The sequence below is a fragment of the Nipponia nippon genome, unplaced genomic scaffold (assembly GCF_047370975.1).
Source record: "Nipponia nippon isolate SJK-2023a ecotype South Korea unplaced genomic scaffold, ASM4737097v1 scaffold_3, whole genome shotgun sequence".
Lineage (NCBI taxonomy): Eukaryota > Metazoa > Chordata > Aves > Pelecaniformes > Threskiornithidae > Nipponia > Nipponia nippon.
In genome coordinates, this window is record NW_028262347.1 from 10,642,389 (window position 1) to 10,656,369 (window position 13,981).

At 37.6% G+C, this 13,981-nt stretch overlaps 1 protein-coding gene across 1 annotated transcript in view; it reads left to right on the top strand.

Annotated features, from left to right (window-relative positions):
* Window positions 1–13,981, top strand: part of SEMA3E (semaphorin 3E) — a 155,122-nt gene that overhangs the window by 128,834 nt on the left and 12,307 nt on the right. The window contains exons 11-14 of the mRNA XM_009462920.2: window positions 4,989–5,211; window positions 7,858–7,949; window positions 9,146–9,187; window positions 12,271–12,437. Of these exons, the coding sequence (XP_009461195.1) occupies window positions 4,989–5,211; window positions 7,858–7,949; window positions 9,146–9,187; window positions 12,271–12,437 (524 nt within the window). The remainder of the gene's footprint in view (window positions 1–4,988; window positions 5,212–7,857; window positions 7,950–9,145; window positions 9,188–12,270; window positions 12,438–13,981) is intronic.

A 13,981-nucleotide genomic window follows, 5' to 3' on the forward strand; every position in this document is an offset into this window, starting at 1 on the left:
TAATGTACAAATCTTCCTGACTTCACAGTCCAGGATATATTTATTTGAATATATACATACTCTAGCATTTCTGGAAAAGCATGGAATGGCTCAGCAATAAGTTTAATCAAGTACTAAAACCATACATTTCCCAAAGGAAAATAGTGGAATTAAGTATATAAGGGCTTTCAAAATCCTGTTGATAGTTGAATTTAGCAAGCTTGTGCTAAGGTCCTAAGGTCCCGAGGTTAGGACCCCAGGCAACAGGGGTAGGAAGAGGCACCTCTAGAAGGTGGGTCAGGTGCTGTGTTCAGAAGCAGTAAGTGCATCACTTGGGAAAGAACCTCGCTTTCTATTGAGCCTAGAATAACTGTTCTTCTAAATTTGGCTACTGACATAGTTTTTGCATCTGAACCTTGATAACTTTAATCTAATTGCCAAAGAAATAAATGAAAAATCAAATTTATTTAAGTGCATTGAGTGAACCATGAGGTTTTTTTCTAATAGAACTTTCTGAAGAACAAATTGTTCCTACTGACTTGACTTCAGAAAATAAAGCCAAGATGAACTAGAAACATGTAACTATATTAACATTAAAAAAATATATTTAAGATACATGCAATATTTTCCAATATAAATAAGCTTATTACTGGAAAAAAAACAAGCTCACACAAGGCAATTCACTTTCCTTCTATTGCCTGCTGAAACCAGGGTATTTAACAACTGTTAAAAAAAAAAAAAAAAGATGGTCCCCTATTTCAAGATCAGGTCGTTCTGGGTTCCTTTTTTAAATCTCTTTTTCAAAAAGGATCAAATTTCAATAATGCTATTATTTAGATCAGTGCACAGGTTAGAAATGAGACACAGATTTTAACAAAAGTAACTAATCAGAATAAACATGCTTGTAGATAAGGAGCAAATCCTCCATCACCTGAGGCCCTTCTCTCAAGACTGGTTCTTTCTAGAAGCAATGGTCTAGCATCCTCGCAATTCATTGGTTTGCTTTCAGACATCAGAGTGAGATTTTATTACCCTCAAATCAGGTTCCTGAGCTTATGAACATTCTTGTTCTGTACTCTTTACAAAGAATACAGAAATATTAAAACAACCTTTCAAAGAACGAAACTCGGCAAAATCACTCATGCTTTTCATTAATTTTCACACAAGTTTCTTTACAAACTTCTTTTTTTTTCAATGGACATTAAGTGAAGAAAAGAAACAATACATATTTTGAAAATGCAATTAATCTGGCAACTATGGTAGCGTACTCTGCAACTATGCAGGTGCTGTCATGTATAGAGTTGTTCCTACCTGGCACTTAGATTTTTCATTTGGTACACAGAAATTCTGGAGGAAATCACAAACTCATTACTTAGAGACAGGTAATTAATTTCTACAAGGAATTCCTAATTTCTATGTTGATTTCTCAAAGGCATCACAAATAATCATCTCAAACCCTTTTCCTGCTTCACTCTCTTTTTAGGTGTTTCTGAAGTTTCTACCCCTGTAGCATCTTAGCCCAGGACTCTCACATCCCAGCTCGGGGGGTGAGGAGAGCGGTCCCGTGCTCACTGCCTGTCAGTGTGGCTTCAGGATGGCCTTTGCGTTGCAGGGGTCCATCAGCATCTCACAGAAGGGGCACAGCCAGGGCCTCCCTCACCTTCCCCTCCTGCTGCATGTCAGGAGGAGCCCCGCAGCAGGCAATGCCAGCCTAACCCAGAGAAGCATCACATCCAGGATTTCTTCTTCACCCCATACCTTTTGGGAATACAACTACTGACCTACCCACAGCAATTTTCATCTGTTGCAAAGCTGCTTTTATTTGTACTCGCTGAAGGTCTACCCTTATTATGTCAGTATTGTGCAGATTTGTAACTCTGTGAGGTGCAAAGACATTTCTAATAGGTGTTTGGCTAAAAGCCCCCCCAGTTTTCGCACTTCACCTCTTCTTGCAGGCTAGGGGCTCACTCTCTTGAGCTTAACAGTGGAATAAATAGTTGCTGAAGCATTACTTTCAGTGTTGTTTTTCCTTTGCTAACTGAATCAATATTCTCTTTTATACTAAAAGCAATCATTTGCAGAAATAAATATTGCACACAATTAATTTATTACTGAATCGCAGGAATGAGAGGTGAAAAGGCCTATTAGCTTATCTAGTCCTTGCCAGTACAGCCTTTCTCCCTGTAGTATGATTTCAAATGCATGTCCTCTCTCATTTTAAATTAATGTTTTCCTCTGCTTCTCTTGGGCTTAGGGACACAAGTCGAAATGCAGAAGTGGATGCTCCAAAAAAGAGGTTATCTAGGATTTAAACATGAATATGATTTGACCATCTTGGCCAATAAGCTACCACTATAGCCGTGCTGACATCAATATCAAATGGGTTTTTTTTGTGTGATGTAGATCAAAGTCATTGGTATTGAGTCAGGATAGAAACTCAGACAAGAAAATTATCACATTTTGAGCAAAAAGGGTTAAATTCAAAGGAATTATTCGTTTCCTATTTGACATTTTGTTTAGCAAATTTACAGTTTTTGCAGTTTTACCGAATAATGAGACAGTACCATGCATGGATTGCAGAATGGCTGTATATTTTACAAAGATGATACGGTCCAAGTTCTTTAAGTGGTATTCACTTTTTTTCCCAGGCAGTAGAACACCTCACATATGTTATTTGGACTAGCCTTAAACACAGGCATGAATTAAGTATTAATGACTACAGTCATTACATTGATATCTCCTAGAACTGAAGATTAAATGGTGGTTTTTTGGCAAGAAGGAGAGAACACCGAGCCAGCACTTTAGCAAGGTTGACAATGATTTACAGAAAGGCTGCGCTAAGTTCCACTTGCTTTTGATGCTTCTCTCCCTTGGTTCTGAATGGCCACATTTGCGTCAGACTGGATTGTAGCATCCCCAACAGGCAAATCATAGGAGCTGAAACAGATATAAAAGATGAGCACAAGTAATTTTCCCAATGTCATGGAACAAGTTAGTTGAGGAACCAGGTCTTTCCTGGGTGTTAATCGATTTAATCGTGTTTGTCTCTATATGTTGCGGAGCACATCAGAGGCTGAAGTAGCTGGTTCTGCCAGCTAACAGAGGATTAATGGATTCATTTTTGGCTGCTCATTTAGGGCACAGTTTAGAGGTCTTTTCAACGCTTCTCCAGTAGCATGAAGAGAAAGCGTGTTTCGGGCTGTAGCCCACAGTGTTAGGTTTCACACTCCAAAGAAAAGGTCAGCATATTGGTAAGCTGAATCCCATTACCTTTCCCATTACAAGAGTGACAGTGACAAGAGGCCAAAAATAACCTACTATTAGGCATCTCTGAGAGTCAGCACTCTTTGATCTTAGCTATTGAATGGGTAAAGATGGAGTCTACAAGGAATGAGAGTAGAGCTTAAAGCTAAATAAACAGAAAACGACTGCTAAGAGTCACACAGGTCCTGACAGACTGCAATCCGCTGCTCTCTGACGTCTGCTTGAAGCACTGCTTCTGCCATAATCTCTGCTCCTGTTTTGCTGATTTTTTTAGTGAATTTAGACTGTGATGCTTCTGGGAATGACATCAGTTACCTCAAAAATGGTGTTGATAGACTTCAGAGACGGCTGCATCTACTGTTTCCTTTCTAGACTACTTGATTTTATTTAATTAAAAATGAAAAGCCTGTGAAGGATTATTTTTATTAAATCTCTCCAGGGCTAGACCTTTGCAAAGGGAACCTGGCAGTGCCTATTCACTTGATATGCTGTGCAGTGCATGGGAAGCAGAGGCTTAGCCTGTCTTCATGCTCCAGCTCTGTCTCTTTATTGCAAACAGCCGGAGAAATTCCATCACTAGGTTGATTAGACAATTACTTTAAAGTCAACACTGAACAAATACTTTCCTGTAGCTAAGCCCAAAAAGTGGAAACAAACATTGCCCCACTTGACAAGTGCAGGAGTTTGTTATTGTCAATTACAGTTGACCACAAGTTTAAAATTACTGTTTCCAGTAAACATAAAGAGTATTTTGTTTCATTTTATTGATTGAAAAATCCAATTTAAATAGGGAAAGGCTGCTACTGTGGCTTTGCTTGAAATGCTTCTTAAAACCACACTGTCTTATGAATATTTGGAGAAAGTAAATGGTTACTGAGATATTTCCAGCTTGATCATAAATGGTTTCAATTAGACATCATGAAGCAAATTGGAAATATAGAATCTATGTTCAGTTAGGGAACACTATATCCTTCACAAAACGTCCTAAAATTAACTTCTCTGTTTAACGCATTAAATTCTCCCTAATTGCACATTTGACCAAAGGAGTAAGCCTCTTTTAATCAATCATTGACATAAAGTCTATTTGCTTTGCAAAACAGTAGATTGATCAATGCAAACATTGGTATTTCAAGCTAAACTATGATACATAATATTGTCATTGTGAGTTACGAATTAGAATCAAATGTAATACTGTTAGAATGCCTGAGATCAAGAGTTACTGTTGCTGCTGGCATAATTTTTAAGTGTGCTTAGTTTCTTATGGTAATACATTTTGCAATCAAAAGTAATAAGACTAGAGATTGATTTCAAGCATTAGTATTCTGCTGACTTTACATGGCTGTGTCTCTCTGATAGGAAACCCCTTTCTCCTAACTCTGTCAATGGCCATTTTCATTACATCTCCAGTATGAATTTGGGGAAGACATAAGCACTGTTTTTTGTCAAAATCTAAAAGTATCACTATTTATTCTACTCTTAGCATACCAGAGAGGAAGGAGCTCCCTCTTTCTAAACATGACAATGCCAAGGCTCTGTTCAGCATTCCCTTTCTTGGCTTCTCATGATTAATAAGCCACACATGCATAAAGCACAGACTTCACTGTCCCAATTCCTACTGTGGTCTTCTGCGCCTGTTTTTATGCCAGCTTTTCTGTAGACTTGTCATTACCCCTGAAAACAAGACCTGTCTCTGACAATGTATTTGGCAAACCTTCAGGATAATGTATGTTTTATGTCTTTTGCAGTGTGCCAGCAAGGTGAATGGCGGTCTGTACACTACCACTAAAGACTATCCGGATGAAGCTGTCCATTTTGCCAGGAGTCATCCACTGATGTATCAGCCCATCAAGCCTGTTCATAAGAGACCAATACTAGTTAAGACAGATGGAAAATACAATCTTAAACAAATAGCAGTGGACAGAGTAGAAGCTGAAGATGGGCAATATGATGTCTTGTTCATTGGCACAGGTAAATGAAAGAAAACAAGGAAGACAATTGATTTGATACGGTTTTTTTACCTCCAGGATGAATGAAATTAAGTTGTGTACAGTCCAAAAATAATAAATCAATGCAACATTCCTTTTTAACAATCATTCTTTGCATGACTGTGCCAGTCTGCACCTTACAGAGGAGGTTAGTCATTCTAGGCATGGGTTTCACTGTGCTGATAACATTATATAGAAAAATAATGGCAGAGAAACATTTAAAGACTAGGAAGAGAAACTTAAGTATAGGATTCCTTTTTTTTTTTTTCTTTCCAAAAAAGAATGTTAAATTAAATTCCTGAAAAACTGGCCTTGTTTTTAAAACTTCAGAACACAATCGTGTATCTGAGCATAGCTCTGAGCTGAGACCTAGAGACCTGAGATAAAAAAAGGTGATATGATTTTCAAAAATACCGGTTCAAGTTACTGGCTTTATTCCACAGTTTATTTTCCCCAATTCTGGAGACCACAAGTCTAGCTGATACCATTAAAAAGAAACTGCCAGCTTCCAGATTTGGGTTACAACACAGCCCAAGGAAGGAAGGAGGAAATACCCAAGTTTCTTAAAAAGAAACTGTTAGAAGTTTTCTGCCAAGTTTTCTTGTCTTTCTTTTGTGCCATTTTCATAACATACAGAGAGCTTGATTAAAGAGGATTTTTAAACATCTACCAAACAAATATGATTAAGGTAAATTATATCATAGACCTGCCCTAAATCTAAGCAACCAGAGGAAAAAGAACCACATTCTAATGGCATTTGAAAAGTAAGAAAAGAAAATAAGAGGAAAGCCTGGAACTAGACAAGACTCTAGTCACATCTAATCTGTCTGGAAAAAATCCAAGGATTCATACATTCACATTTTATCAATTTAACAACAGGAGTGGTATCACAAATCATTTTGACCATTTTGTCTAGGAAAGCAGTTACAGTGAATTATTTTTTACTAATGAAATTCCTCTGATAAGCACGTTTCAGTGTTGAGAATATTCAAAAGAAACATGTTTGTAGAATAGCAAAGGCTTATTTATATTAGTGCTGTTTTCTAAGCTTTTAAATGACCTCAGTATGGTCTTGAAATTGGACTTAGTGTGGTCTATAAAACATTGTGCTATGTGTCACTTATTTCTGTACAGCAAACTTTATAATGGTGCCTAGATTTTTCATATTTTTCACTTGCATTTGTGATTGAGATATTGTATTAAATACTCTTGTACACAAGTCCTCTGTTTAGCAAAGTTGAATTCAAGGGGACAAGTGTGTGCTTTAGAGCCATGCTGGACTGGCACCTGGTGCTTAATCTTCTCGAGATGTCTAATCTCAGGTGACAAGAAATTCCAGCATAGGAATTTGGGCTTTAGAAACTTTAAAACAAACCCTGCAACCTTTGCTCTGGCAAAGCTCCTATCAAAAAACTCATTGCTTCTCTTGGCAATATAATGTTAGAAAGGGTTAATCTTTTTTTATCCGAGTCCAACACCTGCTGTCTAACATAAGTAAACAGGGTCTTACAGCCAAGCAGAAGTTTCCTTAGGGTAGCAGTGCAGGTTAGAAAGGTTCATCAAAGACGAAGTCTGAATGTCAGGGCTAACTTTCACGTGTCTGTCAGCAGGATTCGAAGAGGGACTTACTTATGAACATCAGAGCTCAGAATGCAATTCTTTTTACTGTTCAATCACAAAATGGATGCCTTTGATTACATATTCTCTTTGAGAAGTGGTGTATGACCCCAGTTTAATGGCTCCTCTTTGTGTTTGTCCCTTTGATCTTTCGCTGAACATTTTTCCCAATGCTTATCTGTTTAATATTTCCCTTGTAAATCAAAGGTGACTGAAAGTAACAGAAGAAAGGAAGTGATATTTGCCATTGTTGATGACAGATTTTCAGATTAAGGAAAGCAAGACTATTCTAATAATAGTCAGCAAGACAAAGCTGAAGTGGTGGAACACCAGATGTGTTTTAATTTCCTGCAAGAGTTGTAGCGATGGAGAGGCTGATATATCTAAACTCCAAAGCACCTTAGACTTTTTGAATATGCAGCTTTCTTTTTTGGTTCATCTTCCTTTGATTAACACCTTCAGCTCAACAGCAGCTCAGTGTTTCCCTAGAGGAGGGTGAGAATTGAGGACAATGAACCCCTGAAGGTTTTTGTACTCTCGCCTGGAGGAACAGAGCTGCTGCCAGCAATTAAGGACAGTTAGTAGTTTCCTAACTAGTGTAAACACTCAGATCCTGTAATTAAAGCTACTTTACACTCCCTTGCCTTGATGGATTCAGCTCCTGCCTACTCTCATTTCTTTTGCTGAAATATGGTCACCCTCTTTGATCCTTTTGCAGCTCACCAAGGGGTTATGACCCAGAGTTTGAAAAATACAAGTCAATTAATCATATAGCTCAGGGATGTCTCAGTTGACTCTTATTTGCCAGAGACAAATTGTCATATGTGTTTATTTTCTAAGAGTAAGAATCCTCCTCAATAACAGCAATATGCAACTACCTGTACATATTATAAATCTCTTTTCATTATCAGTTTCAAGAAGACATTTAATGTATTTGAAAGCCATATAAATGTTTCCACCAATTATAACCTTTAGTTTTGTTTTGTTTTTTCCTTTTAAAATTTATTCCCAGATAATGGAATTGTGCTGAAAGTTATTACAATTTACAATCAAGAGACAGAATCAATGGAAGAAGTGATTCTTGAAGAGCTGCAAGTATTCAAGGTGAACTGTGCTGTGTATGAAGCATATATACAAGTCAAATTTTCTGCAGAATTAAAATGTCTAAAAAATCTGAGGATAGTCAGATATATAATAGTTATGTGCAAGAAATTTTCTAATGATCTAGTTATTTTACAACAGGAAATCTTTATTTTCAACTGAAGTTTTTCTGAGGTGGAGTTATAGCCCAAGTACTGAAGCGTATTGCAGCAAACCAGGACTACTGTCTTTCTGTTTACATGCTTGGAGGTTGTAGTGTGACTTTTAATTAGAAACATATTGCATGTTATTTAATTTTCCCTCATACCCAATTAAGTATTTAAAAGAGTACAACTGTATGCACAAAAATGTGCCTACTACAATCTTGGAAGCTTAAATGAGGTCCAGATAAAAAAAGCCCAATCCTCAGAAAGAGTGAATCAGTTAATCTGTGTTTACAGTGAGCAAACCTGAGTGCTAGTGAGGCAAAACTCCATTCTGTTTAAGAATAACCCATGATGAAAGCTCAGTATTTGGTATGTGGCAAAGCTAATGTAATGGAAGTCTCTCAGCGAGTATTCACATCATGTCATGTTAGCCACATAAAGCAGGAGGCTAACCTACTTGCAACCATAGGGAAAATCCAACATCCAAACTTAGATATTTAAATCTGGTGCCTGCATGTAGGCAGTGTAACTATTGACTTGTTGCCTGGAGGGGGAAATCACAGAAATTGTCCCTTTTCATAAAGCTGGTTTTCAATAGACCTATTAGGGGCTATGTCTTGCCATTGCTCCAGGAAGTCTGAGCAGAGGGCAGAGAGGACAATGGTAAAGAAGGAATTCCTGCTATTTTTATCTTATCTTCAATGAATGTTTTGTTATAAAGAACACTCCACTTATCACTCTCAAGTAGGACAAAAGAGATTCAGTGGTGGCAAGAGCTAATGTCATGTTTGACAGGGAAATTGTAGTGTTCCTGTGGCTCCGATAATCCCGAATTAAGTGTTGGCTGGTTGTTTTTAAATAAACTCTTTTAAAGCAATACTTCTGAAAGTCACAATTCCCTCGCATCTTTCTGTAGCATCAGCACTTAGAGAAAGTCAAAGTATCTATCAAAGCTGAATATAATAAGTAAACATCAACACTATTTTACCTAAATTATTATCATAGCAAAAAGATATTCTTTTTCTAAACAAGGAAATATTTCTTATTTTCTAGATGCCAGTTCCTATTATTTCTATGGAAATCTCTTCAAAAAGGGTAAGTATTTGACAAGTTTGAAATGTGAAGATTGTGTAACAAAGCTACAAACTGTATAGAGATAGATAGATACATAGATAGATGGACAGACAGACGGATGTGCATCATCTATAATGAGATCTGATCTGATCTAAGTAATCCTTTTATAATATAAACTTATGGTTATATGCCCTGTTTCTTTATGAAGCATTTATGTTTTTCAATTCTGATGTTAAATCTCCTTAGTTCACACTATCATTCATACCAAAGCAAGTAAAAACCGATCTGTTTCATGAGTTACCGACATAGTAATCACAGTAGGGATTAGCTTGGTGGATATGGCAACTCACAGAAAAGTTCCTCACTGATAAATGCAGACAGACTTCAGCCTCATGGGGATATCAGTGCAAAAAGAGCCTTGCTCTCTCTCCCACGTATTCAGTTGCCCATGAAAGGCAGGGCTGTTTGGATGTGACTCCCTTTCAAGTTTCTGCTAGTTTCTGCTTATATAAACACCCAATTTATTACTCTTGTAGGTAGATCCTCACCTGTACCATATCACAGATATCCGTACCATATCATCATATCATCTCAGGATGGAGCCATTATAAACATCCCAGGATAATTATATCTTAATAGATTTTTGACATCCAATGCAATGTAGGTGCACATAAACATAGTGAAACACAAGTAACAAAGAATGAAAACTGCATTACTAGGAGGTGCGAGTGTTCCCCAAAACATCATTTTAGTCTTGGTGTCCAGTCAACTTACATTCTTTCTGTGGGTAATGTAGAAAGACAAACTCCTCTGATGGTGATTCAGAGGAGGATCTTAGGTGTAAGTATTCTGAATTTTTTCCTAGATCAATCTAATTTTTTTCCATGTGAAAAGTAGCTCTGGATTGTCTAACACTGCACCTAAGTGATTTTTTGGAGAAAGACTTCAGTGTCATTTCAGATATTTGCTTACCTTCAGCTCTCAGTAAAATGTCATGGTAAAAGGGTTGTGTTGAAAGAGTAAGAAGGAGATACTGTATAAAAGTGAAGTGCTCTTCCTCCATTACATCCAGCTCCAAGAGGGCTTCTAACTCTACTAATTCAAGAAGTATCTGGAAAATCTGGAGAGACTTGTAAAAAAGCTGCCAAAGCAATCTAGCAGTTAAAGAATAAACCTTCTTGTGAGAAGTAAAAGTAGCTTAACTTTTTCAAGATATCAGAGAAAAGACTGAGAGACAACAGGATACCCAAATATAAAATTTTACCCAATGAAGTGACTTCCTAGCATATGTGTATAGGGATTCTTCAGTGTTGATGGCAAAGCAATATCAAGATTAAATAACCAAGTTCAGCTTGTTGAATGTGGATAAACTTAATTTTGAAATAGGATGCAGTTTTCTGGTACTGAGGACAATTAAATGTTGCAATACATGTTAGGGACAGGGTTGGCACCAAGTCAGTTTGTCTTTAAAATGCAATCTGTAAGCAGAAGTATAACTTAGTTGAGTTTATGTGAAAAAAGTTACATAGCTTCTCTGTTCAAGCATTTTGGCTGGTCTCTTTTGACCTTGGAGTTTGTGAGCCTGTGGAGACCTCCTTGCTAGCTTTGTCTCAATATCCTTATAACACTAACCAGTCTTCACTAAGTCAGCAGTACAATAAAATACCATGTTTCAGGGCTGAGCTAGTTATCTGCAAGGGCTGGGAAGGAATGTTCTTCTTTGATGTTCAGTTGGCTAGGTATCGGATGCATTTGCTCTCCTCTGATGAACCAAGACTTTGAGTACCCTTTACCCCTGCTAAAAGATGAAAGAGAAAATCCCACCTCATATGTCTCATTGAGCGTTGTTCATGTCTTCTGTGACAATCACACTGCAGCCTTTGCAGACAAGAAAGAATTCCCCTCAAACAAGGATCCTAGGTTTCTTCTTCATTCTAGTTGGCAGATTGAGTTCCTGTTACTATCATCTGATTTACCTCAGCTGAAAAAGTCTTCAAGCATTACTGTTACCAGCCTCTCCCACTTTTTAAATTTCATGTTTTGTGATAGGCAAGCCAGACTTAATGAGCTGTCTGTATTTTCCAGCTTTAAGAATTTTAAAGTATCAGATTTTGAAAGCTTTTAAAGTGGGAATTATGGACTAAGTTTGGCCATTAGGATAAGCACAGCTTAAAGTGTTCGTTAGGAATCCTTTTTCTGACTGGTAAAACCATGGAAGTGAGCCATGCGTAAGCAGTTCCTATGGCAGTGCACACTGCATATTTCTGTGTTCACTCCATTTACATTCACCAGCAACAAGATTTTTTCTCAAATCCCTGTGAATTCAATCTATTCTCTTCTGAATTTATCATGCCAGCAACTCATGAATCAGACTGATCATCTTTCACTTGATTTGAAAAGGACATTTATGTGAACTCAGGATATTCAAAGTGTCTTAGCACTAACGCTGAAAAAAACCTAACCCCCTACAAATAAATATTAAAGAAGTAGACTGTGACCGGTTAATTTATAAGGAAAGACTGCACAGTACCAGGAAAAAAAAAAAAAATCTATCTCCTGTGCACTGAGGGATAATACAAATCATAGTACTACTGTGCATGTGTACATGTGACCATATTGTAAGTAGCCACATCAAGAGTTAAATTTACTTGATAACTCCCATTTTAAGACTGAGGTTGCTTATAACTTTTGCGGATTTGAACTTCTTTGTTTAAAGTCTTTCATGTCAAGCTTTTTTTTCTCAGATCAGTTAGGTGACAGAGAAGTGTAAAGAGGGAGGCATTGGAAACTATCTTGAAGAAGAAAAAGAAACTTAAACCCCTGCCTATTCAAACACAAAGCTTACAAAGCTGAAACTTCAGAAGGGAGGAAATGCCAAGATAAACTTGTTCATTTTACCTTCTTTCTCTCCTCTGTCCTCATGCAGGAGAGTTTAGACTGTAATCAGATATTTTCCTACAGAGTAACTCTGCCTCCCTCAGGGCACAGGCTGGATGCACAACTGGCATGCAGCAAAAGCTAACATTTTTTAATAACTCCATTGGTAACAGAAGTTTTAGTGCAAGTTCTAGGACTTTAATCATACATGGTGTATTTTTTTCCAGCAACAACTCTACGTTGGATCTGAGTCGGTCATAGCACAAGTGAAGTTCCACCAGTGTGACATGTACGGCACCGCCTGTGCGGACTGCTGCCTTGCTCGAGATCCATACTGTGCTTGGGATGGGATCTCCTGCTCACGATACTATCCCACAGGAATGCAGGCAAAGAGGTGAGAACTGCTGCTTTCTGTGATATCCTTTTTGCAAAATAGCTACCACTACAGAGTTCCTACTGCAACACAAAGTACTTCGTATCTCCCCTTCATAAAAATAACTGAGCAGTAAAAAGATATGTTAGCTGCTAGTTTATTAGTGTAACCTTAGGGGATTGCAAAGGACCCAAATTAACAGGATGGCATAAACTGCAGTACCAGGAATATTTTTATGAATGAAGCGAAGTCACTTAGTAATTATTTGCAGTAAGTTTTAAACAAACCTCAGTTTTCTTACACATCTTTAGGGGTGCAGAGGAAAGATTCTTTACAACATCAGAGACCTATTTTGGTAGTATTATCCAGCAAATATATCACACTGCAATAACATATACAACAGATTTTCCAAAAAAAGCAAAGAAGAATCTGTGTTAATAGTCAAATACCTTCACCAGCCAAAATGAAACCAGAGTATCTGCAAAAACTAAGGTTAGGCTTAGGCTTTGTCCAGTGAATTTACAAAGACAAGTTTGTCTTTTCTAGAGGCCAGTTCAAAGCATGAACTTAATTTGGGTGCTTTAATTCTTCCCTTGGGGAGACTTCTCCTTTCTATCACCATTCACTTATTCATGGCTCTTGGCCTTCACTCTTTTGTGCAGTAATTTCCTTCTCCCACGTAACAAGCGATAGGACAAGAGGCAATGGCCTCAAGTTGCGCCAGGGCAGGTTTAGGTTGGATATTAAGAAAAACTTCTTCACTGAAAGGGTAGTCAGGCACTGGACCAGGCTGCCCAGGGAAGTGGTTGAGTCCCCATCCCTGGAGGTAGATGTAATGCTTAGGGTCATGGTTTAGCGATGGACTTGGCAGAGCTAGGTTAACAGTTGGACTTGATCTTAAAGGTCTCTTCCAACCTAAACAATCCTATGTGATTTTATGATTCTTTCCCCTTTCCTCTCAAACCCAGGTTCTCCAATTCAGCTACACAGATACTTGATCAAGCATCTAGAACATGCATATTTTAATCCAGACTTTTTCACAAGACTTTGAGTCAGCTTTGCCACTAGAGAGAGTAATTTCTAGCCTTAGTCAGCAAAACTTTGGTAATATATAATTCAAATCCTTTCTGTGGCTTTTTTACAATTATTGTTTCTGCAAATATATGCTTATATATATTAGACCTACATGGACTGCAAGGGTTAGAATGAATTGAGTAACTTCTGGAGACAGTTTTGAAAACCAGTGGAGATGGTTCAGTCAAAACCAAGTCACAGTGTTCCAAATTGATTATTGTTTCTTAAGGAAAAACATGAAGTTTTTTGGTTTGTTTTTTCTTGTCCTGCACACCTTATCTTTTCATGAATCCAGGTGACCTCAAACAAATACACTGCTGACTATAGTCAGGCACAACAGACATTCCTCTGGATTTTTCTAAAAGATAATAAACAGCGAAAGCATTGGGTAACCCAACTTTTTGGGTAACGCACATTAAAATGTAAAAATGAGAAAGACAGCCAATGACTCAGCATAATTAAGAATCTCTTGGACTTATTACACTAAGGCA